This window comes from Poecilia mexicana, unplaced genomic scaffold (assembly GCF_051168715.1).
Source record: "Poecilia mexicana isolate PSO_F unplaced genomic scaffold, ASM5116871v1 scaffold_3, whole genome shotgun sequence".
Classification (NCBI taxonomy): domain Eukaryota; kingdom Metazoa; phylum Chordata; class Actinopteri; order Cyprinodontiformes; family Poeciliidae; genus Poecilia; species Poecilia mexicana.
In genome coordinates, this window is record NW_028263372.1 from 30,867,975 (window position 1) to 30,891,997 (window position 24,023).

The 24,023-nt window shown below is 38.3% G+C and overlaps 4 protein-coding genes and 1 long non-coding RNA gene across 5 annotated transcripts; 1 reads left to right on the plus strand and 4 right to left on the minus strand.

The window, feature by feature from the left end:
* On the minus strand, window positions 1-3,495 carry LOC106922160 (trans-1,2-dihydrobenzene-1,2-diol dehydrogenase-like). Its single transcript, XM_088004421.1, has 7 exons — window positions 2,872-3,495; window positions 1,965-2,076; window positions 1,673-1,836; window positions 852-1,104; window positions 657-781; window positions 421-571; window positions 1-277 (listed from the first exon to the last, which is right to left on the minus strand). The coding sequence occupies exons 1-7, from the start codon at window positions 2,959-2,961 to the stop codon at window positions 168-170; spliced, it is 1,005 nt and encodes a 334-aa protein (XP_087860547.1). The 5' UTR covers window positions 2,962-3,495; the 3' UTR covers window positions 1-167.
* Window positions 3,496-3,780: 285 nt separating this feature from the next.
* On the minus strand, window positions 3,781-6,464 carry LOC106922158 (trans-1,2-dihydrobenzene-1,2-diol dehydrogenase-like). The gene is made up of 7 exons (XM_014994353.2): window positions 6,338-6,464; window positions 5,677-5,788; window positions 5,389-5,552; window positions 4,841-5,093; window positions 4,642-4,766; window positions 4,386-4,536; window positions 3,781-4,240 (listed from the first exon to the last, which is right to left on the minus strand). Exons 1-7 carry the CDS (start codon window positions 6,425-6,427, stop codon window positions 4,131-4,133), a joined length of 1,005 nt encoding a protein of 334 aa, XP_014849839.2. The 5' UTR covers window positions 6,428-6,464; the 3' UTR covers window positions 3,781-4,130.
* Window positions 6,465-6,882: 418 nt separating this feature from the next.
* LOC148160266 (trans-1,2-dihydrobenzene-1,2-diol dehydrogenase-like) lies at window positions 6,883-12,323 on the minus strand. Its single transcript, XM_088004422.1, has 7 exons — window positions 12,197-12,323; window positions 11,335-11,446; window positions 10,993-11,156; window positions 10,628-10,880; window positions 9,842-9,966; window positions 9,554-9,704; window positions 6,883-7,907 (listed from the first exon to the last, which is right to left on the minus strand). Exons 1-7 carry the CDS (start codon window positions 12,284-12,286, stop codon window positions 7,798-7,800), a joined length of 1,005 nt encoding a protein of 334 aa, XP_087860548.1. The 5' UTR covers window positions 12,287-12,323; the 3' UTR covers window positions 6,883-7,797.
* Window positions 12,324-13,219: 896 nt separating this feature from the next.
* Window positions 13,220-14,880, plus strand: LOC148160267 (uncharacterized). Its single transcript, XR_015762548.1, has 2 exons — window positions 13,220-13,602; window positions 13,840-14,880. It is a non-coding gene; the product is annotated as an uncharacterized LOC148160267 (long non-coding RNA).
* Window positions 14,881-18,550: 3,670 nt separating this feature from the next.
* On the minus strand, window positions 18,551-22,166 carry LOC148160268 (trans-1,2-dihydrobenzene-1,2-diol dehydrogenase-like). Its single transcript, XM_088004423.1, has 7 exons — window positions 22,014-22,166; window positions 21,315-21,426; window positions 20,979-21,142; window positions 20,614-20,866; window positions 19,796-19,920; window positions 19,508-19,658; window positions 18,551-19,011 (listed from the first exon to the last, which is right to left on the minus strand). The coding sequence occupies exons 1-7, from the start codon at window positions 22,101-22,103 to the stop codon at window positions 18,902-18,904; spliced, it is 1,005 nt and encodes a 334-aa protein (XP_087860549.1). The 5' UTR covers window positions 22,104-22,166; the 3' UTR covers window positions 18,551-18,901.
* Window positions 22,167-24,023: the final 1,857 nt, after the last annotated feature.

Consider the following 24,023-nt stretch of genomic DNA (forward strand, 5'->3'; position numbering starts at 1 on the left):
TTTGGATTCAGAACCTTTTACTGAGCTTTATGAGGTATGGCCTATGTCAGGCCTCTCAAAACAACGAGATAACACAGTAGCAGCAGTGTTGCAACACAAAGTCCTGCTGGATCTCCATAATAATCCATTTTGAGTAATTATTTCATCTTTCCGTGAACGCAGAACATTTACTGGCAGTCTTGGCTGTACACCACGCCCACCTGCTTACGGATTTCATCCTCCAGTTCTGCCAGCAGAAGAGAGTCTGAGTGAGACATGACTGGACTCTCCTTCAGCCCTATGGGGAGAAATGGAAGCAAAACCATATTTACTGATGCCAACTAATATTTGAATTTCTCCTGCCACTGTAAATCAGTGCTTTTGTTACTTTCAGAGACACTGACATGGAAACAAACTAAGACGTACAAAACCTTTTGTTACCTTTGATCAAACACTGTCGGACTTCCTCGGCTTCATAGCGCATCCCTGTGCTGTTGTGGAAGTTCAGAGGGAAACGGGGTTCAGGCAAGGGGTACTGGGTCTCCTTCCCATTCACAATTAGTGATGTGGGGCACCACATCCAGGCAGGGATCTCAAAAATATTGAAAAGAATAAGCACTATGAGAATGTTCCAACCTCATTGCATTTATCTATGAACTTATCTGCTTTTAAACTACCTGGATGGTGCCTTTGGTTCCAACAATAATGGCATCATTAGGAAGCTGTATACTGGAAGAGTAAGTAAACACCGCCATTCTCTTCTCTGAAAACTTCAGAGTTACAATCACAGTTTCATCCACCCCTGTAATTGAAAGATGGCTAGATAAAATTATTTGCATAAAAATAGACCCAATCCTCTGGTTAGCTCCTACCTGTGTCCAGGCAGACCCCGGTAGCCTGGATGCTCTCTGGCCTCTCTCCATTGTACACCATACACACAAACTGCAGGCAGTACATGCCAATGTTTAACAACGCTCCTCCACCCAACTCCTTCTCTACTACTCTTCGGTTGTGCAGAACAGGGACTCCAAACTCTGACCGAACCATTTTCACCTCTCCTATCTCCCTCTGAGCCAGCATCTTTCTAACCTCCACAGAAACTGGGAAGAAACGGGTCCACACGGCCTGGAGAGAGAAACGGCAGACAGAGAATCAGAACTGGCTTAATTTGCCAAGTTTTTGTGCACAAACAAGGAATTTTATTTTGATTTCTCAAGCTCACATGTATGCCAATGTATTTTTTAATGTATTTTTATATTAAAATAGTGAAAATATGCTTTTTATGTTTCACAATAAGGCAGCTGACTAGTGTGGCTGTAAGATTATTTATGTTCATCAGAGAAACAACGTGAGGCTAGAAAGTTTCTGTGGTTGCTGGGTCTTGCAAATAGTGCTTTGTAGCAACAACCTGAGATAAAATAAATACGAACCAACTGGTATGAGAAATATTTTAGGCATTTTTGTAAATCGTCTCATGTTTGTTTTGAAGTTTTAGGTCGTTTCATGTGATTATTTTCAGGTTTGGCTGCATATATACAAAAGAGAGAGAACACAAAAATCCATAAAGAACTCCACAAACCAGGCTTTTCCTAAGGTGTGCGACAGATTGCTGATTAAGGAAAAATTGATAGATCCTGATCTTGATGTGAAAAGATTGGCTCATCCTTATTCAACCTAACTGGTGCTAGTTTACCTCCATGAAGAAGACTTGATTCCTTTTGGCAGAGTCCAGAATCTCTTTCACTTCTTTGGTGTTCATGGCCAGCGGTTTCTCACACAGAACATTCTTCTTGGCATTCATGAAGAGCAGGCAGGCCTTCAGATGGTACGGGTGGATGTTCCCAACATACACCACATCTATGCAAATATTTGACGATGAAAGACAGAATTCTAGAGGATGGACTATTCAATTTGTCATAACATTCACTTTGAAGTGCATTATGTACAGCAGCAAACATGGCAATCTCTGACAGATGGATACTGACCAACATTTGGATCTCTGGTCAGCTCCTCGTAGCTGCCATAAGCCGTAGAGATGCTGTGTTTCTTGGCAAACTCTTGAGCATCCTCCAACTTACGAGCTGCAATAGCTACAACCTGTAAATAGTCAGAAAATGACTACAATAAGTGTCTAATTCTGCGAAGCAAACTTCTTATGCAACATTTTTGATGTAGCATGTAGAGTCATTCCATTTTTATAAAAATTCTGCAGAAATGTGTTCGGATTTAGCAGTTTCATTTCTCATCCTGTAGAGGTCATCACTCGCATACGTTCACCTATATAAACAGGTGAACTTATGCGAGTTCACCTGTTTATAAAGGTGAACTTTAGGGGTGACTGTGGCTCTGTGGGCGTAGTTGTCTTGCGATAAGAAGGTTGTAGGTTCAATTCCAGCTTTCTCCTGTCGCCGTGCCCTTCGGCAAGGCACTTAACCCCAGGTTACCTACCGATCTGCATATTGGTGTGAGTGGGAATGGCAAAATGTGACTCTAGTGTAAAGCGCTTTGAGTGGTCAAAATGATTGGAAAAGCGCTATACAAGTTCAGTCCATTTAGTTACCTTAATTGTTACTGACTGATTTTTTAAAACTAAGATTCGTTACTCTCAGACTGTACCAAAAAGTATTTCCTTTCTATTCTGTGGTTTACGGTAATAGTTTGGTAACTTGACAGTTTAGTCAAAATGTAAACGTATCACAAGCTCATTGACCAGCGCGTGCTGCTTTTAGAGAGTTCACATATTCTCAACACCATGTTTACATGACTTTTTAAAAAACATATCCAGCAAACAGAAAAGACGCAGTTAAGAAGAAGCCCCAAGAAGTCACAAAGAGGCGTGTTGCATTTAAAGTACATGTTGAATTTCAGTATATATTTCAGGCAACTACTGACCTGATGGTCTTCAGCAGGAAGAGTTTTTAAAGCAACAGCAAAGTCATGACTGATCTTCCCCGCACTGCAGATTCCCCACCTGGTTGCCATATTGCTCAAAAGTTGGTTATCAGAAACAAATATTCACCGTTCCTTGCCAAAGGGTGGCGACAAAGCACTCATTTAAGATTTTATTTTGTAATCACCAGCTTAGGCGCTTCGCTATTACAGAACTATGTATGATGTACTAATACTAATGATTCAGAAGTGTGCAAAAAGAAAAAAAAAAAAAAAGACTGGTCATCTTTTTCATAATAAAAGTATATTGTGCAATATATTTGGAAATTGTTGTCTAGATGAAGCGTGAAGCACAGAATACATGTTGCTTGAGGCCTAGGATAAATTTTCCAATTTCTGATTATTTTGTGTTTTGGCAACTACAAAATCAACATTGTTACCTTGGAGAGAATGTGCGCTTCATGCTTCCATCAGCTGATGAATGTTATGGAGATTTTGATGTCCTTTTCCAACAGCACTATGACCTGCCCATACTGTCAAAAGTATTCGTACCTTGTTGGCCCACAAACTAATCATATATGAGACATAAAATCTTAAGATAAGCAGAAGACAATCTAGACTTAACACCTCACAGCAATAAAAGTTTATAAATCTGTGATACGAGTAACTCAATTACAGAACTACAACTTTAAAAACATTACTTTGAGACACCTGTGTATTTTTAATTACATCAATATTAAATTCAACATAAATGCTATTCTATGCATTAAATTAAGTAAGCAGCAGTACAAATACCTGTTTCTGTTGAAAGCATTTGTGTAATTTTGTTTGTGAACATTAAAACCATACTTTTTTTTTTCAAGGTTATGCAGTAAGAATCTTAATCAATCCCAAGCAAAACATTAAACACTGTTATATTATAGATTAAAGAAACTTTTATTAGAAGTCTTCATTTAGACATGATCAGAAGTGCTTCCGTTTACAGTCATGGAACATTCATTGAGGTTTTGATTGTTTCAGTGCCTTTTACAGATGGTGTTGATTCTTATACATGCAGCAAAGTTCACAAAATCCTGAGCCAATGTAAGCATAAACCTATGAGTGAGGTATTTCTTATTTAACACAGAACTTGTGAGGTCATCAAAAAATTGGGAACATTGCTGTAGTGTCTGAGTACAAAGTGCAGCTGGATCACAGTAATCAGGTCATTGTCAGTTATAAAGTACTCTTCAGTCAAAGTGTGGATACCGAGTGTAAAACATTTACAGGCAGTCTTGGCTGTACACTACGCCCACCTGCCTACGGATCTCATCCTCCAGTTCAATCAGCAGAAGAGAGTCAGAGTGAGACATGACTGGACTCTCCTTCAGCCCTACAGGGACAAATAAAGGCACAGTCACATTGTGTAACGATTATTTGCATTATGTCTTAGTCACAAGGTGCCTGGACTAAGAAGTCTGCAATATTTTATTATGCAGAGAGATATGTTGGTGTAGATATGCGGAATTTCTACTTACCTTTGAGTAAACACTGTCGGACCTCTTCTGCTTCATAACGCATTCCTGTGCCATTGTGGAAGTTCAGAGGCAAACAAGGTTCTGGTAAGGGGTACTGGGTCTCCTTTCCATTCACAATTAAAGATGTAGGACACCACATCCAGGAAGGGATCTCAAAAATATATTTAAAAAAAGACAATACACAAAATACCATAAAATTTCCCATTGACATCGCATTGAATTGTGGACTCAACCTAACCTGACCTTGATGATTTACCTGAATTGTGCCCTTGGTTCCAACAATAATGGCGTCATTGGGAAGCTTCATGCTCGAAGAGTAAGTAAACACTGCCATTCTCTTCTCAGAGAACTTCAGAGTGACAATTACAGTCTCATCAACCCCTGTAATTGTGAGAGTATAAATGCTATGACAGACAAAGGCGCACTATTTAAATAAAATTTATCTCTCTGGGTACCTGTGTCGAGGCAGACCCCGGTAGCCTGGATGCTCTCTGGCCTCTCTCCATTGTACACCATACACACAAACTGCAGGCAGTACATGCCAAGACTCAACAGGGCTCCTCCACCCAACTCCTTCTCTACTAATCTTGGCCTGTGCAACAAGGGAATGCCAAACTCTGACCGGATCATCTTCACCTCTCCTATCTCCCTCTGAGCTAGCAGCTTTCTAACTTCTTCAGAAACTGGGAAGAAACGGGTCCACACGGCCTGGAGACAAGGGAGAGCAGGTGGAGATGAATGATTATTAACCAGCTGGAACTAGGAATATATGACACCAATTTGTAACATCCAATGTCTTTTTTTTTTTTTTTTACTTTTAGAGAAATTCTTTTTTATTGATTACTTTAAGGTTTTACATGTATGGCTACCAAACAGCAAAAACAAAAACTGCATCCAAAAGGAATAATCATCTGGTGCACCAATGATGGAATGACAAGATAGTACTTTTGCACCAGCCTGGTAACCAAAGTACATGCTGGTCTATATTCTACTGGTAGTTTACCTCCATAAGGAAGACTTGGTTCCTTTTGGCAGAGTCCAGAATCTCTTTCACCTCCTTAGTGTTCATGGCCAGCGGTTTCTCACACAGAACATTCTTCTTAGCATTCATGAAGAGCAGACAGGCCTTCAGATGGTGTGGGTGGATGTTCCCAATATACACCACATCTATGCAAACATTTGAAAATGAAAGCCAGATAGAATAGTAAAAGAATAGACTACTCAATTTGTCATTACATTTACTTTGATGTGGATTATGTACATAAACAAAACATAACAGATGAACACTGACCTACATCTGGATCTCTGGCCAGCTCTTCGTAGCTCCCGTAAGCCTTAGAGATGTTGTGTTTTCTGGAAAACTCCTGTGCATCCTCCAATTTACGAGCTGCAACAGCCACAGCCTGTAAAGTCACAGATGATACACATTAATAATGAATACTTTAGAGGTAAATTGTTATTTTTTATGAAGTAAAGACAGCCATTCCATTTGATTAAAAAATGTTTTTAGGCCTTACATCTTTTTGGCACTTTCACTTGTCATCCAGCAGAGGGCATCATTCATATAAACTCACTTTGTTTCACAGTTGAAAGAAAGTGACATTTGCCTGGCTGGTCCTGAAAAAATGCATGACTGAGGCTGTTCAATTTAATTGTTAATTTCCAGTTCTCCGTTACTCCCAGACTCATTTTCCAGAAACAACTACATGTGTCCTATTCTATATTATACGGTAGAAAGTTTGGCAACTTGGCAGTTAAAACGTTTTACAAAATCGTTGACGGTCGTCTGCTTCATTTAGACATGGTTCAAAATCATGCGTGCTTAAATAAAAAATATATCTTATAAAACGTACGACGGAGTTAAGTACCCGGAAGAATGTTACTGACACAAAGAGGCGTGTTTCATCTAAATCACACGTGGGATTCATCTCTGTTGCAGCAGGCACACTCACCTGATGGTCTTCAGCAGGAAGAGTTTTCAGAGCCACAGTAAAGTCATAACTGATCTTCCCCGCGCTGCAAATTCCCCACCTGGTTGCCATGTTGCTCCAAAATGACTGTCGAGAACATTCACCGTTTTCCTCCACACGGGGGCGACAAAGCACTCATTTAAGATATTTAATTTCAGGCCATTTTAGACGATTACACAAGACCAAAAAACCTCTATTATGGTTTAAAGAAAAAACTCCGCAAAGCCTAGTGATGTAAAGACTAATTGTCATGTTCTGCAACCACCTTTTGCACGACCTTTTTTTAACTTAAGACTGGGTTGGTTTATTTATTTAAAATTTTCTCTTACCAATGAAATTAGAAATGAAAACTTGCTGATGATATAATTCAATGTCTATAGTACTTTGTAACACAAATGTACCTGAAAGAAGAACTCATAAACTTTGAATATATATATATATATATATATATATATATATATATATATATATATAGGCTGCTGAACAAACTTACTTTAAAGATGGGTTAAAGAAGAACAGATTTGCCATTTTTTTAGAAATTTGCTATAACATTTATTTCACAGATTATCAAAGATTTTACATTTCATTTTATTGTTGACAGTGTTCAGTGAGTATTATATTAATAAATCTGTATACAAAGCTGGTGTGTAACATGTAAATATAAAGAGATAACAGCTTCCTAACTGCTCTCATGTGGTTGAGAGAGGTCATCTTGAGTGGTTTATATTTCAAAAATAAGTTAATCAAAGAAGTAATTTTCTACAAAAATATAAACACTTTTTAATCACATGAAATGGACTACAGTGATCCCTCGCTGTAACGCGGTTCACTTTTCTAGGTCTTGCTGCTTTGCAGATTTTTTTTTTTGTGCAGTTTTTTTCACACTGCATTGGGTTCTGCGTCCTGATTAGCTGAAAAGTCTCAGCGGTTCTTCTCTATATGTGTGCCATTAACGTTACGGTATTTAAATATAAGTAATACATCTTGGCTATTCAGGAGATGAAAACTGAAACTTTGAATGCCTACTGGAAAAAACTGGCCAGAGGCAGCGCAAAGCCCGACCGGAGGCTCGCTTGACGAGATCCATCGCTCTGCCGTAGATACAGCTGTGAATATCGCAAAGCAGCTTGGAAGAGAGACGGCTTTAATAGCATGACTCCAGATCACATTAAGGCCCGATTGATGCACAGGCACATCCGCTGACCTGAAAACAGATTTTGCACTTTGGTTTCAATGTAGAGTATTTAATTATACTGTATAATAATTGTAAAAAAAACATAAAATAAAGGTAACTACTTCACAGATTTCACCTATCATGGGTTATTTCTGTAACGCAAACCCCACGAAAAACGAGGGATCACTGTATTCCTGAATTAAACAGAGTAAGTTCGTCTCCATTGTAAACTGGTTGTATTTAATCACAGCATGAATAAGTCGAACTTTTACTGGCAGTCCTGGCTGTACACCACTCCCACCTGCCGGCGGATCTCATCCTCCATTTCAGCCAGCAGCAGAGAGTCAGCATGAGGCATGACTGGACTCTCCTTCAGCCCTGCAAAGAGAAACATACTGATGAGTCAGCTGTCTACCGACACAAATGCTCCACAGAAGTTCAGAGATGAGGAGCTTATGCAGTTGACTTTTAAACCTCGTTTTACAAGATGTTAATTGTTCACCTTTTTTAGTTATGTTTTTGTTCAACCTTTTGTCAATACTTCCTATTTTTCCTATTTTCACATACACCCTCCTGCTGCATTGAGCCACAGGCATCTCATATTTTATGACTATTCCTGAAGTGGCTTTTTTTAATATCTCAGCTATACGATGTTTGTAACATAAAGTACATTACTTCACACAAAGACCTGAACTCATGGTTATTTATTGGATATGTACAACATCCAATAACAAAATCTATTTATGTGTGTAAATCCAAAAAAATCTAAGGGTCTTCTGACAACCCTGGGATTACTACAACCTTTACACTAATGTTTACAAAAAAATATAATAAAAAAAAGGTAGTGGAAATGTTTGTCTTCATCATTGCTGCTCTCTAGCATGTTTCTGTAATAGCAGAATCATTGTATTGCAGGGATCACCAACTCCAGTCCTCGAGGGCTACCATCCTGTAACTTTTAGATGCGTCTCTGCTCAAACACACCTGGATCAAATAAACTGCTCGTTTCCAGCCTATTGCAGAGAGGAATGAATGCTGGTGAGGGAATTCAGACATTTTGGAGCAGAGGTGAATCTAAAAGTTGCAGGATGGTAGCCCTTGAGGACCGGAGTTGGTGAACCCTGTGGTATTGTTTATCATTTATCATGAAGAATGTTTCATGATAAAAATTTAGATTTATCGACTCCATTAAAAAACTGGCAATATTATCACATATGTTATTTTTGCTTTTTTCTCTAATGTTTATCAATAAATATTAGCAGAGCTACTTGATGCTATTAGTTGGTGTTTACAAAGCAGTTAATCCAGGAAACTCATTGATTATTCTTGGAGCTGTTCACACCCAACAAAAATAAAGAAGAATGTAGATGTTAGCATCAGCACAAGTATTAAGACGGTTTCTATACAGATAAATTTGGTGTTTGAACTGTTAAAATAGGCAGTAATTATACTTGCTTTTGGAGGGGAGCAGAAATTAGTGGATTTTAGCCATTTGTGGTCAGCTTGGGTCACAAACATCACAAATACTAAGAGTTCAGAATATTGCCAAAAGCTCTCTGGGTTGCAACAATTGTTAGCAACCCAAGTAACATGCCTTACATATTCCGGGACACTTTATATCTAATTACGCATAAAATTGTTTTACAAGGTGAAGTGGTGAAATATGCTCTAATATTTTATTTTTTTAAAATGCTGATCGATAATAGACTGGTAGATCTTCCAAACCATTGTAACATATTAAGTATTTCCATTATAAATTATGTTTCTATTTATGTACAATACACAGGGTGTCTGTATATCCACCACTATATTGAACAGTGATTTAACTCTGCTGAATCTTGTCTGCTTGCATTTATGAAACAGTTTGGACAAAAGCCATCCCCACAAATCACAACTCTGTTTTGATTACACAGAAACAGTAGGTTCAAGCACAACATCATCTTCTGCAATGGTTCTGGAATCTTAGAGGTTCTGCAGCTAATGGTACCAGACCTACAGAAGGCAAAATGCTGATGTCTCATTACCCTTGAGCAGACATTGGCGGACCTCCTCTGCTTCGTAACACATCCCTGTGCTGTTGGTAAAGTTGAGAGGCAAGGAGGGTTCAGGTACCGGATATTGGGTCACCTTCTCATTAACAACCAGTGAGGTGGGGCACCACATCGGTGAAGGTACCTGGAGCATGTGCATCAGATTAAAGTGAAACCAGAGTTTGAAGACACTTCTAATTTCTTCTACATAAAGACACTCGAATGACTAAACATACTCAATGGTCTTTTTGAGTTGTTGTCATGCCATCCTTGGTAACCTACCTGGATTTTGCCTTTTGTCCCAGCAATAATGGCATCATTGGGCAGCTGGACCCCAGCAGAGCAGGTGAACGTCGCCATTCTGTTTTTAGAATACTTAAGAATGACAGCAACACTCTCGTCCACTCCTACAGGGATGTGAATATACAACACAGTTTAGAGAAAAGATGTCAATTCTCAAAATACAGCCGCAAAAGCTGAAAATAAAAAAGTTATAAGCTAATTTAGAGTTTCTACAAGACCTATCAGGAGGTGAATATAGTACTGGGAACATTCTAATTAGATTACAATTCTGTTACATCAGATTTGTAAGATATGAAATGATCAATTTTCTAAGTCTGACTTGATGTACTTATTCATTTTAATTTATGATGGTTAATCTACATTTTCAAAAAAAAGTTTATTGACAGCTCAAGGTTTGTGTGAAAGCTGAAGATGCATCAATCCGACTTTTCCTATTAAAAGCCAAACTCCTACCAAAAATGGTAGTTTGGTTCTTACTTTTGAAACATTTAACAAACAGGGGGAAACGCGTGTTTTAGAATTTGACCAATCAAACCACAGACAAGTAAACATTTTCTGATTTCAATACTTGACAAGTTGATCAGTGAGTCTCAAGTCAAAATTTTAAAAAGTAAGCAGCTTTTCTTTTCAATATTCATCCAAGGAGGAATCAACACACAATTATAAAAATGTTAACTCACTTGAGTATAAAGTATCTCACATAATGTCACTGATTTGGCACAGCCTCCAAGGTTACATGAATGCCTCATCCTGTTAACTCCTTACCCGTCTCCAGGCAGATCCCGCTGGCTTGGATACTCTCCGGCTTCTCTCCGTTGTACACCATACTTATGAATTGAAGGCAATAGATGCCAAGATCTAGTAATGCTCCTCCACCGAGGTCCTTCTGAACTGATCTTGGCACGTGCAACAGCGGCACACAAAAGTCGGCACGGACCATCTTCACCTCTCCTATCTCCCCCTGAGCCAGCAGATTTCTGATCTGCACAGAGGCTGGGAAAAAACGGGTCCACACAGCCTGGAGAGAAAACATGTTTTAAACTGTTTAACCTTTGAAGGTCTTCAAGTGTGTAATAGTAAACTGTATTCAGAGAAATTATTTTTTTCTTCCTGGTTTGCTACAGGCTTACCTCCATGAGGAAGACGTCATTCTTTTTGGCAGAGTCCAGAATCTCTTTCACTTCCTTAGCATTCATGGCCAGCGGCTTCTCACACAGAACATTCTTTTTAGCATTTGTGAAAAGTTTACAGGCGCTCAGATGGTATGGGTGGATGACTCCAACATACACAACATCTGCACACAAGTCAAACATAACACTGAATGATGCTCTTCGATCTTTTTCAGAAATAACAGTATGAAATATTGAGAAAATTAAAACTGGATAAAGAAAACACTTAATATAGAGCAGGAGGTATTGTAAAGTTTGAAAATTAAAAATAAACTGAAAAACCTCTGGCAAATGGATACTGACCTATGTCTGGATCTCTGGCCAGCTCCTCATAGCTGCCATAAACTCGAGAGATGCTGTGTTTATTGGCAAACTCCTGAGCATTTTCCAATTTACGAGCTGCAACAGCCACAACCTGCAAGTACAGTCAGTTACAGTACAACCACCTTCCTGAGGATCTCAGTACACATTGTTAAAGTATTAAACTCCATTGAAATCTGTGGCATTTTGACATGACAGACAATATTTTCTAACTAAATGTTCTTGTGTTCCTTTTACAGCACATTGAAACAGGACATTTGACCTATCACAATTTATCATGTTACAACAATAAATGTTGATCTATTTTGTTGAAAATGCCTATATTACTAACACAACATGGGGCATAAATATGCAGTGATGCACTGCACGTTTTTTACAGTATCCCCTAAAAAGCTTGTTGCAATCCTCATCCATAAAATGATATGGGTCCCAAAAGGGTTTGTCAGCAGTTTCCATGGTGGCCCGACCTGGGTTTGGCCATAAAGGGAAGTCTAGATGTTTCTCCATTAAAAAAAAAAAATCCACTTCATATTGTCTGTCCTCCTTTTCCCCATATGGGGCCCACCTACGTATGCTGGCTGGGAGGTTAAGAGCTTCTACTGTTTGTAAAATTAAATGTCGACCACGGCCTGCAATTTGCAACTTTGTATACAACTCGCTAAAATCTACTGCATGCACATTTTAAGCCTGTCCGCTCAGCTGGGAAGCAAAAACTGATTTTTAACAGAACTTTTACTTAGAGAATAACTCGTAGAAATCCCGTCTGTCTGCCATAACAACTCCCGACATAATGCTTTGCACCGAAAGACAGTGTTTGATTTTCCCTGCAGCTTAACAAACCCACCTGATGGTCTTCTGCAGGAAGAGTTTTCAGAGCCACAGTGAAGTCATGACTGATCTTCCCTGCGCTGCAGATTCCCCACCTGGTTGCCATGTTGAACCAAGTGTCCTCAGCTTCTTCTTGTTCTTGCTTTTACTGGCGGTTGGCAACAAACTGTTACTAGCATTACCGCCACTTACTGGTATGGAGTGTGGTTCGTGATGGTCTGTTTATCTATATCTATCTCTATATCTACTTATCTAAATATATATACACATATATTAGACAAAAAATTAATGAATAAAACAAATAACAACAACAATAATAATAATCAGTGATTCTTGAGAATAGGGACATAACATGTCCTATGGATAAAGCACAAATTGTAAATAAAATATACACAAAATATAATTTTTTTCAAATATCTGACTAATCTGGGTCATGTGAGCACAACAATGTATATTTCCTGGTGTTTGCTGAATATTTTTTTATTTTTATTTTAAACATTGTAGTAGGTTGATGCTGCCTGTAAAATCCCTTGTCCCGGAGCAGAACTCAACACATTATAATAGTTTAAAACAATTAAAGAAATACTAAGATAGTATATTATGACAATCAAGTATAAATATTTATATAAATAATTATAAAAGTATCAATAAATTTAATTAAAAATCATTTTTATATATTTTCCAGCTCCAGCGAAATTTGTCCCACGTTTTTGTCAACACCGTAAGACATAAACAGAATGTTAAAAAATCAGGCATTATTGGGGGGCACCAGAACTTCTGAGGACCCCATGACGTTGTATTTTCTCTTCTTTTGCTAAGAGGGCTAGTTAGCTCTGGTTAGCTTATGATATTCTTTAGTTGTTTCTTTTGTTTTATTCCGAAGTTGCTCGTCACAACTATGTTGTGTCAACTCCATAACTGACAATTTACAAAACTTTGATGAAATTTTGTGAAATAAAAGCTTAATTTTAGTATACTGTAAAGATTTCATGGACCTGATGAGCTACAATATGGCCTCCTTCAGAATAACATCATATACATAGAGCTTTGGAGCGTGACGTCACTGCTCTAGTCGGAGGGGTATCAGCGCCATCTTAGGGGTCCATAGACAACAGTCTCGCAGTATAAAAAAAAACAGTCTCGCAGATTTTTTCAATCCAAGTTACTTAAAATAATTTAGCTATGGTACGAACTTGCTACGTTATTGTCTGTAATGTCCGATCACACGACTGAAACGGTAAAAGGATATAAGACGGACTTTGGTTTCACTATTATCCTGCTTGGAAACAACGTGAGGAGGCTAAGCTATCGGTGCTAACGAAAAGAAGACGAATGTCCTGGTATCAGCGGTGACACGTCTTGATATCACGTTCTCCAAAATCCCCAGATACCTACAAGTTTCCTCCAGACATTTCCTTTCTGGTGAGTGTCTAAATTTGCTTTGTTGGTTTTGTGTCATAATGTTGTTCTATGATTTTGTCCGAGTGTTCTTACGTTCAGTTTCTGTTGTTTAGCTCGGGCTAATATTGTTTATGTAGCATAGTCCGAGTTTTGTCAGTGGACATCGAGGTTATTACATTATTGTGAAGTAAACTATTTTACTAGTGTTATCAAATGTACAGCTTTAATAGCGATGTGTTCTGATATGTCCTCTTAAAGGCAAACCGACGTATGAAATGGATGAGCTCAATCCTGACTGGGGTCCAGTGCTGAATGTGGGTCACTGAGGTAAACGCCACAACATCGGACCGACATGGGCGTCAATTAAAGAGGCGATACAGCAAAACCATCAACAGGTTACTGAGACTGATTTCATTATTTACCCCAGAAGAGATAAATAATGAAAACACAGTAGCAGAGGCAACAGAAGAGGAGCAAGTTGGAGAGGCTGAGGAGGAAGGAACCCCAGGAGAGGAGCTCAGCAAGGCTGCAGACTCTGAAGAGGAACAGGAACCATTTGTGTTGAAATACAGTTGGAAGTGGCTGTTCTCTCATTTAATAATTTAATGTATTAAACATTCATGAATCGTTTGATTCAAGCACTTCAAGTTGCATGTAAACGTGAAGAAAAGAATCACATTTTAAGTAACAATTTGATATTTAAATATTCAGGTAATAAACATACATGTAATGAGATTATATTTTTAAATATTTTATGTGATTAAAGGAAACAATTATATAATCAGACATCTGTCAAGACACTGGGTTTTTGGGTTTGTTTTGCTTTTCATTTTATTAACTTTGTGTTTCAATTCACTTAAGTGGTTCATGGTATTTAGTGTAGTTAGAATAATATTATTGCTTTTCCTTGTTTGTCTGAGTCCATGTCAAGCCTTCTTTAATGACTATTCTATTTTATCCTTCTAGTTATTTCTTATTTCAGCCTCCCTGCAGGGTTTCTAGTAATGTTTATTTCTTAATTTGATCACCATAGGTTCAGTTATTGTTCCATGTCTGAGTCTGTATCTTTCTGTGTCATTCTAGTTGGGTTATTTCTTTGTTTAGATCTTCTAGTTTCTCTTGCTCTGTGTTCCTTAGTTCTTATTGTTAGATCAGCCTTGTTTCTACATCCACATAAAGTAAGTCCACTGCCTGCTGCATTTGTGTCCACCGCCACATCATGACACAAACCAGATGAAAGAGCCCATCTTTAAACATTTAATGTGTAATTAAACAATAAAGGTGACAAATTTTATGAAATAGACCACACTTTAATAAATATTTGTTGTATTTAACATATTTCAGGTAAGTGAACATGTAATGACATAGATCCTGGCCTAGAATTTTATGCAATTGAACATTACAGGTAACAAGTGATGATCATCTGAGGTAATACATTTTATGAATTTTCTTTTTTTTAAAATATAATTCTGGTTAAAAAAGGGGTCAAAATGGAATAAAAATATGCCTAATCTATAGTTTAATAGAATAATTGTACACAGATTTTGAGTTAATAGGTTACATGACCTACAAGCTAAGAAAAATAAAAAATTTTGACTGCAGAAATAGCTAAAAAATATATAAAAGGTGTTCAGATGTAATAAAGGTGAGTGTGCCTCATCTATACAATCTAGTAGAACAATTTCAAGCAGATTGAGTTAATGGGACACAATTTGGAAGCTACTGAAGAAAACATTTAATATTAAAATTATTGAATATGACTTAAAATTTTAATAGAAGATAGTATGCCTCGTGTAATAGCATGAATGTCCACTTTTTGGTATCAGTTGGTCACAAGACAAAGCATTTATGCACAGGAGTGTTCGGAAATTGACAGCAGCAATGTGAAACTCCGAGCGCTTGTGGAGAGACTTAAGAACAGCTGGCCGAAATTAGCGTTCATAAATCGGATCAACCTTGAGCTGAACGTCTCTTACTCCGTGGAGCTCGGTTTATCCAGTATCCAACTTGAAAACAACTTTACTGCGGTTGGTAACACAATGAAAACACCGGTGTTCTGAATAGTTTGTTTTGGTCTGTGGACCCCAGACATGGCGCCGAGCAACGAAAACGTCATATCCTGTGACGTCAACTCCAAAGCTCTATTGAGGTAGTTTGGCTTTTTGTCAACTCCCGTCAGAGTTTTTCTGACTCTTTCAGTGAAATTGTTGACAAATCTCACTTAAATGTGCAGTTAATTCATTTTAATGTATTTTACATAAATTGCATTACTTCATATGTATCAAGTTTTTCTTTTTACTCACTAATTTGTCACCATCTTCAGCTCTGTGTCAACTCCGTCAGATGGACTTTGTTGTTTTTTGTTTTAAATATTTCTTTTGTTTCTTGACAAGCACTTGTCTGTAAAACTGAGTAAAATATCACTAATAGGGTCATTAAAAATTATTTTAGAAACAATTAATATGTTTAAACATTAGCATAGCCATCGCTAATTTGCAATGCTTGTCTCTTTAAACTCAAGAGAAAAAAGTAAAAATTACAACAATACATGAGCCTGTATCAAAAGTATTTATCCGGCCTGAATAACCACAAACAACAATTATAAACCCTTAAGAAATAAACAAACGAATAGAATACAGAGCCTTTTATTCCACCCACAAAATTTTATCTACCTTTGCTAGCTGTTGTTATTTGAAAACAAACCTTTTCAATTAGTTCTTTATTAGAGTCATCAATCACACATCTTACAATGACTGCTTTATTTATCTGGAAAGGACATATGAATTAAAGGTAACACTTTATTTGAAGGGGGTTGAATAAGACTGACATGACACTTTCATAAACATGACAAAACGCCTGTCATGAACATGAATAAGCCTTCATGAATATTTATGACTGTTGTCATAAAGTGTCATTCGGTAAATTATGACACTTTTAATACAAAGTTGACATTATTCAAAATGTCTTTGTTACGACAACTTGACATTAACCAAGAAATCATTACTGTTTAAACTTTACCTTTAATAACAAAGTTACCTAATTTTTAAAGTGCAATCAGTAATACTTTTATAACAAATTTATATCAGTATATGCGAGTTGTGTAAACTCCCTGCCACACTCTGCCAGTAGAGGACGCTGTGTCGTCAGCAGAGTTAGCTTTCTCTCCCTGGCTCTCAAGATTTGACACGACTCATGTAAATAGCATTGGGCCTGTCCTGATAATGCTGAATATACCACAAGTCCTGTTAGCCATATGGATTGCCAATTACTCTATGCAACATACTTTTTTTTTTTTTTTTTTTTTTAGTTTGAGCAAACTGTAAAGTTACTTTTCCTGTATTTCTGTGTAATCGCCTCTGGTACTGAAAAAAAAAACCCTACAGGTGAGAGGAGAATAGGTGTAACCCAGCAGGGTAAGTGCAACTTGAATTGGTGTGAAGCAACAAATTGGTTCTGTGCTGCCTGAGTCAGGTGCCAGTAAAGAGAGCAGTGAAAGCAGAGGCTCAGGTGGTCAGAGTGGGACAGGATTTGGATGGGGTCCGACCTCTCTGCCCTGGGATCCCCTGATTTCACCCTCATCCTCAGCTAAGCCATAAGCAGCCACTGAAAATAAGACGCTTTTAGCTCAACAGATTTTAATTTCTATTAAAAAGTGGCTGGCATTTCTTTTTTTTTTTTCCTTCAGCCTCCTCTGCTCAGCCAGAGGATATTAGTGGACGGTAAAGATGGCTGATGAGCTTTTAAAAACCTTGAGATGTGGATGGAAGGAAGCACCTCATTAATTCAGCCCAGACAGTACGATTGCCTTCCACTTTTACAGCTTCACATTTATGTATTGATTAATTTATTTCTGGGTCTGCGTCTTTATTCCACCGAGACTTGGAAGAATGGCGTTCCTTCTGGATCACATGGTCAGTCTCAAGTTTCTTCACAGGCGGTGTGGATCTTTTTGCCATCAGAAGTGGTTGATCACAACAGACAGTTTAGTGTCACATTGTCACATCACTTAATCTGAGCATCTTGGTGCCAGAAACATTCTGTCATTAGCAATGGCAATGACCCTGTATCTTTGTAACAATGAAAACATGTACTATATTTTTATTGAAACAGAGGGAACATAAAGGAGAGTTAGGGATTTTAGAATGTTTTTTATACATTGTTCTTTGCTGGACTAATCATGGTAGATGCTATAAAAAGTTTCTGTTGTCATGAATCAGTTCTGTGTTTCATTAACAACTTTAATTAATGAGAAATAAAAAGGACCAGAGAGAAACATTCTAATCCTATTGTGATTGATAGTTATAAACAGGGTTTTTTCCACCCTCCCCCTGGCTGTCATTGTAAATGAGATACATTTTTGTTCTGTGGGTGTTAATCAAATGGGAGAGAAACTGTATTGCAGCAGTTACAGGAGCGACATCCTGCCTTCATTTCCGTCTCAATGTCAATGCAAAGGCAGGGTGACTGACTGAACCCAGCACAAGGAGGTGTCAACCATTTTGAAAAATCCTGGGAGGGGGAGAGGGAAGTGTGAAGCAAGGCGTAATGAGTCATTTTGTCAGTGCTACACCATGTTGAAATGTGTACACTGGATTTGTTTTTCATCAAAAAATGTGATTGATGGAAGCAGAAGTGGGAGCCTGAGAGCCGGTTTGTGCAGGCCCCTTTGAGAGCCATATGTTTTACTCTACAAAGTCTAGTGATGTAAAGATTCATCGTCATGTTCTGCAACCACCTGTGGCACAATCATTTTTTTTAACTTAAGACCAGGTTAGTTTATACATTTATATTTTCTCTTAATTACCAATTCAAAGACAACTGCAATTTGTCAGAAAAGTTAACTTGCTGCTGATATAATTTATATAAAAAGCAAAAGTCTCTATAGTCCGCTTTTGCACAAACACAATTTAACACATTCAAGGAGACGAACACTGCTGAACACACTTTAAAGATGGGTTAAAGAAAAACATTTGTCTTTTTTAGAACTTTGCTATCACATTTATTTCACAGATGATCAAAGATTTTACATTTCATTTCATTGTTGTCGGTGTTCAGTGAGTTTCAATACATCTGTATGCAAAGCTGGTGTACAACATGTAAATATGAAAAGGTAACAGCTTCCCAACCTCTCGTGTTTGAGAGAGGCCATCTTTAGTGGTTTATATTTCAAAAGTTAATCAAAGTTGGAGATCAAGTAGTGTTGTTTCCCTACAAAAATATAAACACTTCTTAAATCACATGAAATGAACTATTCTTGAATTAAACAGTAAGTCATTGTAAACTGGCTGTATTTAATCACAGCATGGAAAAAGTTGAACTTTTACTGGCAGTCCTGGCTGTACACCACTCCCACCTGCCGGCGGATCTCATCCCCCATTTCAGCCAGCAGCAGAGAGTCAGCATGAGGCATGACTGGACTCTCCTTCAGCCCTGCAAAGAGAAACATACTGATGAGTCGGCTGCTACAGACACAAATGCTCCACAGACGTTCAGAGATGGGAGAAGCTTATGCAGTTGACTTGTAAACCCTGTTTTACAAGATGTTAATATTTCACTTCAATTATGTTCTGTCCAACTTTGTCAGTACCTCCTATTTTCCCTTTTATTCCCCACATACACCCTCCCGCTGCTTTGAACCCCAAGCATCCCATACTTCAAGACTTTTCCTAAAATATCCAAAACTATATTGAACAGTGATTTAACTCTGCTGAATCTTGTCTGCTTCAGCAGTTATGAAAACAGTTATCAAAATAGTTATGAAACAGTTTTGACAGAAGCCATCCCCACAAATCACAACTTAGTTCTGATTACACAGAAACGGTAGGTTCAATCACAACATTATCTTCTGTGATGGTTCTGGAATCTTAGAGGTTCTGCAGCTAATGGTACCAGACCTACAGAAGGCAAAATGCTGATGTCTCATTACCCTTGAGCAGACATTGGCGGACCTCCTCTGCTTCGTAACGCTTCCCTGTGCTGTAGGTAAAGTTGAGAGGCAAGGAGGGTTCAGGTACCGGATATTGGGTCTCCTTCTTATTAACAACCAGTGAGGTGGGGCACCACATCGGTGAAGGTACCTGGAGCATGTGGATCGAATTAAAGTCAAACCAGAGTTTGAAGACACTTCTAATTTCTTCTACATAAAAACACTCAAACTACTAAACATACTCAATGGTCTTTTTGAATTGTTGCCATGCCATCCTTGGTAACCTACCTCTATTATGCCTTTTGTCCCAGCAATAAAGGCTTCACTGTGAAGCTGGACCCCAGCAGAGCAGGTGAACGTCGCCATTCTGTTTTTAGAATACTGAAGAATGACAGCAACACTCTCGTCCACTCCTACAGGAATGAGAATATACAACACAGTGTAGATAAAAGATGCTAAAACTCAAAATACAGCTGCAAAAGCTGAAAATAAAGAGTTGTAAGCTAATTTAGAGTTTATACAAGGTCTATCAGGAGGTAAAAATACCTTTGGGAACATTCTAATTAGATTTCTTTTATACCAGATTTGTAAGATATGAAATGATCCGTTTTCTAAGTCTGACCTAATGTACTTATTCATTTTAATTTGTAAAAATTATTAGTTTTCTGGCATTTCAGAACTATGTGCAGAGAAAGGTTGTAAAAAAAATAAAAAAAGGTTGTAATTCTCTACTACAGTATGGAATTATATACTGTAACAAAGCCAGAAAACATGCATCAATCTGAATTTTCCTATTAAAACCAAACACCTACGAAAAATGGTAGTTTGGTTCTTACTTTTGAAACATTCAAATAGGGGGGAAACGCATGTTTAAAATTTGATTAAGCAAATCAGAGACAAGTTAACTTTCTGATTTCAATACTTGATAAGTTCATCAGTGAGTCTCATGTCATAATAAACAAAGTAAGCAGCTTTTCTTTTCAATATTAATCCCAGGAGGAATCTGCACACAATTACAAATATCTTAACTATCTATCTCACATTATGTCACTGAGTCGGCACAGCCTCCAAGGTTACATGAATGCCTCATCCTGTTAACTCCTTACCCGTCTCCAGGCAGGTTCCGCTGGCTTTGATACTCTCTGGCTTCTCTGCGTTGTACACCATACTTATGAATTGAAGGCAGGAGATACCAAGACCTAGTAATGCTCCTCCACCGAGGTCCTTCTGATCTGATCTTGGCACGTGGAATAGTGGCACACCGTACTCCGCACCGACCATCTTCACCTCTCCTATCTCCCCTTGAGCCAACAACTTTCTGATCTCCACAGAGGCTGGGAAAAAACGGGTCCACACAGCCTGGAGAGAAAACATGTTTTAAACTGTTTAACTTTTGAAGGTCTTCAAGTGTGCAATAGTAAATTATATACAGAGAAATTATTTTTTTCTTCCTAGTTTGCTACAGGCTTACCTCCATGAGGAAGACGTCGTTCTTTTTGGCAGAGTCCAGAATCTCTTTCACTTCCTTAGCATTCATGGCCAGCGGCTTCTCACACAGAACATTCTTCTTAGCATTTATGAAAAGTTTACAGGCGTTCAGATGGCATGGATGGACGACTCCAACATACACAACATCTGCACACAAGTCAAACATAACACTGAATGATGCTCTTCAATATTTTTTCAGAAATGGCAGTATGAAACAAAGAAAATTAAAACTGGATAAAAGAAAACATTTAATATAGGAGGTATTGTAAAGTTTCAAAATTAAAAATAAACTGAAAAACTCTGGCAGAAGGACACTGACCTACATCTGGATCTCTGGCCAGCTCCTCATAGCTGCCATAAGCCTTAGAGATGTTGTGTTTTCTGGAAAACTCCTGAGCGTCCTCCAATTTACGAGCTGCAACAGCCACAACCTGTGAAGTCACAGATGATACACATTAATTATAAATACTTTAGAGGTAAATTGTTATTTTCTTATTTGGTAAAGACATCCATTCCACTTTACTAAAAATAATTCGAAAGTAATCTGTTTTTAGGCCTTACATCTTTTTGGCACTTTCACTTGTCATCCAGCAGAGGGCATCATTCCTATAAACTCACTTTGTTTCACAGTTGGAAAAAAGTGACATTTGCCTGACTGGTCCTGTAAAGATGCATGACTGAGGCTGTACAATTTAATTGTTAATTTCCAGTTCTCCGTTACTCCCAGACTAATTTTCCAGAAACAACTACATGCGTCCTATTCTGTGCTATATGGTAGAAAGTTTGGCAGCTTGGCAGTTAATACAAATGCAAACGTTTTACAAAATCATTAACGGTCGTCTGCAAATTTAGACATGACTCAACATCATGTGTGCTCAATTTATAAAAAAATATACATCTTACAAGAACTATAAGGAGGTAGTTAAGTACCCGGAATAATGTTACTATGACACACAAGGAGGCGCGTTTCATCTAAATCACACTTGGGATTTATCTCTGTTGCAACAGGCGCGCTCACCTGATGGTCTTCAGCAGGAAGAGTTTTCAGAGCCACAGTAAAGTCATGACTGATCTTCCCTGCGCCGCAGATTCCCCACCTGGTTGCCATGTTCAATCAAGTGTCCTCAGCTGTCTCTGCCCTCACAAGGTAGCGCCACCGTAGAAGGTGTTCACTGTCACGATGGAGAGAGAGCACCAATTTTCCTTTTATATGGTCGGTCTTCTAGTAACGTCACACTAATAATGACTTGCACGTCCATTTAATATGTGAACAGCATGAATGTATGGATGCTTGGAAACCATTCCAGTCAAATTGATTTTATTTATTTAATATGGACAAGCTGATACAGCTAATATGTTTAAACATTAGCTGTATCTAACCTTTCAAAACTGTTGCACACATAAATTATATTGTTGTTTGGGAAAAAGTAAAGAATTGTCTTTGAAAAGAATGTTCATTTCTTGTTTTTATTATATCAAATGTTGCTCCATAACCTACCTGATGTGGGCTTAAGGCAACTTTTAGTGAAAATCTTCAACCCCATTACAAAAACAGTGATTTTGTAACGAGGTTGAATGTTAGCATCTTGTTAACACCGGCACTGTAACGTCGCGGCGGCAACCCTCGAACCCGTTGGTGGACACCTTCAGTGAGGGATGCTGTCAAGCTGAAGAAGGAGTCCTATCTGGCCTTTTTGGCCTGTGAGACTCCAGAAGCAGCTGATGGGTACCGGCAGGTGAAGCGTCATGCGACTCGGGTGGTCGCTGAGGCAAAAACTCGGGAGTGGGAGGAGTTTGGAGAGGCCATGGAAAGAGACTGCTGCATGGCTTCGAGGCGATTCTGGTCCACCATCCGGCGTCTCAGGAGGGGGAAGCAGTGCAGCACCAACACTGTTTATAGTGGTGATGGTGTGCTGCTGCCCTCGACTTGGGACGTTGTGGGCCCTGTGGGCAGAATACTTCAAAGACCTCCTCAATCCCACCAACATGCCTTCTATTGAGGAAGCTGAGCCTGGGGACTCTGGGTTGGGCTCTCCAATCTCTGGGGACGGCAGGGCCCCAGGGGTGGATGAGATCCGCCCGGAGTTCCTTAAGGCTCTGGATGTTGCAAGGTTGTGTTGGCTGACGCGACTCTGCAACATCGCATGAACATCGGGGGCAGTTCCCCTGGATTGGCAGACTGGGGTGGTGGTCCCCCTGTTCAAAAAGGGGGACCAGAGGGTGTGTTCCAATTACAGAGGGGTCACACTCTTAAGCCTCCCTGATGAGGTCTATTCGGGGGTCCTGTGGATCACTATATCAGTGTTTTTAAAACTTTCACATTTAAAAATGAAGTCTTTTATTGACTAAAATTATAATCTCAGTCAATTAGTGGATCATTCTTTTACCAAAAGAACTGAATGTGTGTTCATAAACATTTCAAAAACAGCTAGCAAAGGTAGATAAAATTTTGTGGGGGAAATAAAGGCTCTATATTCTATTCGTTTGTTTATTTAAGTGTTTATGATTATTGGTTGTGATTATTCAGGCTGGAGAAATACTTTTGATACAAGCTCATGTATTATTTTTGTAATGTTTATTTTTTTTCTTGATTTTAGGGTGATTCTTTGAATTTGTGGTCTCAGGTTACTAAAAAACATGCCACAAAAAATTGTGTTTTTAAACAACGCATCTATTGCATCGTTTTCTTGAACCTCCAAGAAAATGTGTCTCCCCACTTTATGCATGAAATCCCAAACATTAATACGAATTTCTTTGCTACTTCGATTGCTTTAAATTCAACCTCTTAATGGGACAATTTCATTCTTCTGAGTAAAACTCTAACATAATTAAACTAATTCTTCCAGTTCCTTTGAGATCAACTGTCCCTTGATTAAAATAACTAATTGTAAGTATATTTTATTTGATTGTGAATCATAATAAGACCGATAAGTAGAGCATGGCAACTTGATATAAAAGGGCTTTTCATAAATCGTGAAAATAGATTTTAAAATAAACATTAAATCAGACTTTTTAATGATTTTGAATC

What these genes read in the sequence shown, in the direction of transcription:
- LOC106922160 (XM_088004421.1), bottom strand. Translation starts at nt 2,961, where the DNA reads ATGGCAACCAGGTGGGGAATCTGCAGTGCGGGGAAGATCAGTCATGAC. An exon ending in GAACCAAAGGCACCATCCAG is followed by an intron (nt 572 to 656) that starts GTAGTTTAAAAG and finishes AATATTTTTGAG; the next exon opens with ATCCCTGCCTGGATGTGGTG. An exon ending in CCGACAGTGTTTGATCAAAG is followed by an intron (nt 278 to 420) that starts GTAACAAAAGGT and finishes TTCTCCCCATAG; the next exon opens with GGCTGAAGGAGAGTCCAGTC.
- LOC106922158 (XM_014994353.2), bottom strand. Translation starts at nt 6,427, where the DNA reads ATGGCAACCAGGTGGGGAATTTGCAGCGCGGGGAAGATCAGTTATGAC. An exon ending in TTCCTGCTGAAGACCATCAG is followed by an intron (nt 5,789 to 6,337) that starts GTGAGTGTGCCT and finishes GTGACTTTACAG; the next exon opens with GCTGTGGCTGTTGCAGCTCG. An exon ending in ACCAAGTCTTCCTTATGGAG is followed by an intron (nt 5,094 to 5,388) that starts GTAAACTACCAG and finishes CCTTGTCTCCAG; the next exon opens with GCCGTGTGGACCCGTTTCTT.
- LOC148160266 (XM_088004422.1), bottom strand. Translation starts at nt 12,286, where the DNA reads ATGGCAACCAGGTGGGGAATCTGCAGCGCAGGGAAGATCAGTCATGAC. An exon ending in TTCCTGCAGAAGACCATCAG is followed by an intron (nt 11,447 to 12,196) that starts GTGGGTTTGTTA and finishes CTGTACTTGCAG; the next exon opens with GTTGTGGCTGTTGCAGCTCG. An exon ending in GGCCAGAGATCCAGACATAG is followed by an intron (nt 11,157 to 11,334) that starts GTCAGTATCCAT and finishes ACTTGTGTGCAG; the next exon opens with ATGTTGTGTATGTTGGAGTC.
- LOC148160268 (XM_088004423.1), bottom strand. Translation starts at nt 22,103, where the DNA reads ATGGCAACCAGGTGGGGAATCTGCGGCGCAGGGAAGATCAGTCATGAC. An exon ending in GGCCAGAGATCCAGATGTAG is followed by an intron (nt 21,143 to 21,314) that starts GTCAGTGTCCTT and finishes ACTTGTGTGCAG; the next exon opens with ATGTTGTGTATGTTGGAGTC. An exon ending in ACGACGTCTTCCTCATGGAG is followed by an intron (nt 20,867 to 20,978) that starts GTAAGCCTGTAG and finishes TTTTCTCTCCAG; the next exon opens with GCTGTGTGGACCCGTTTTTT.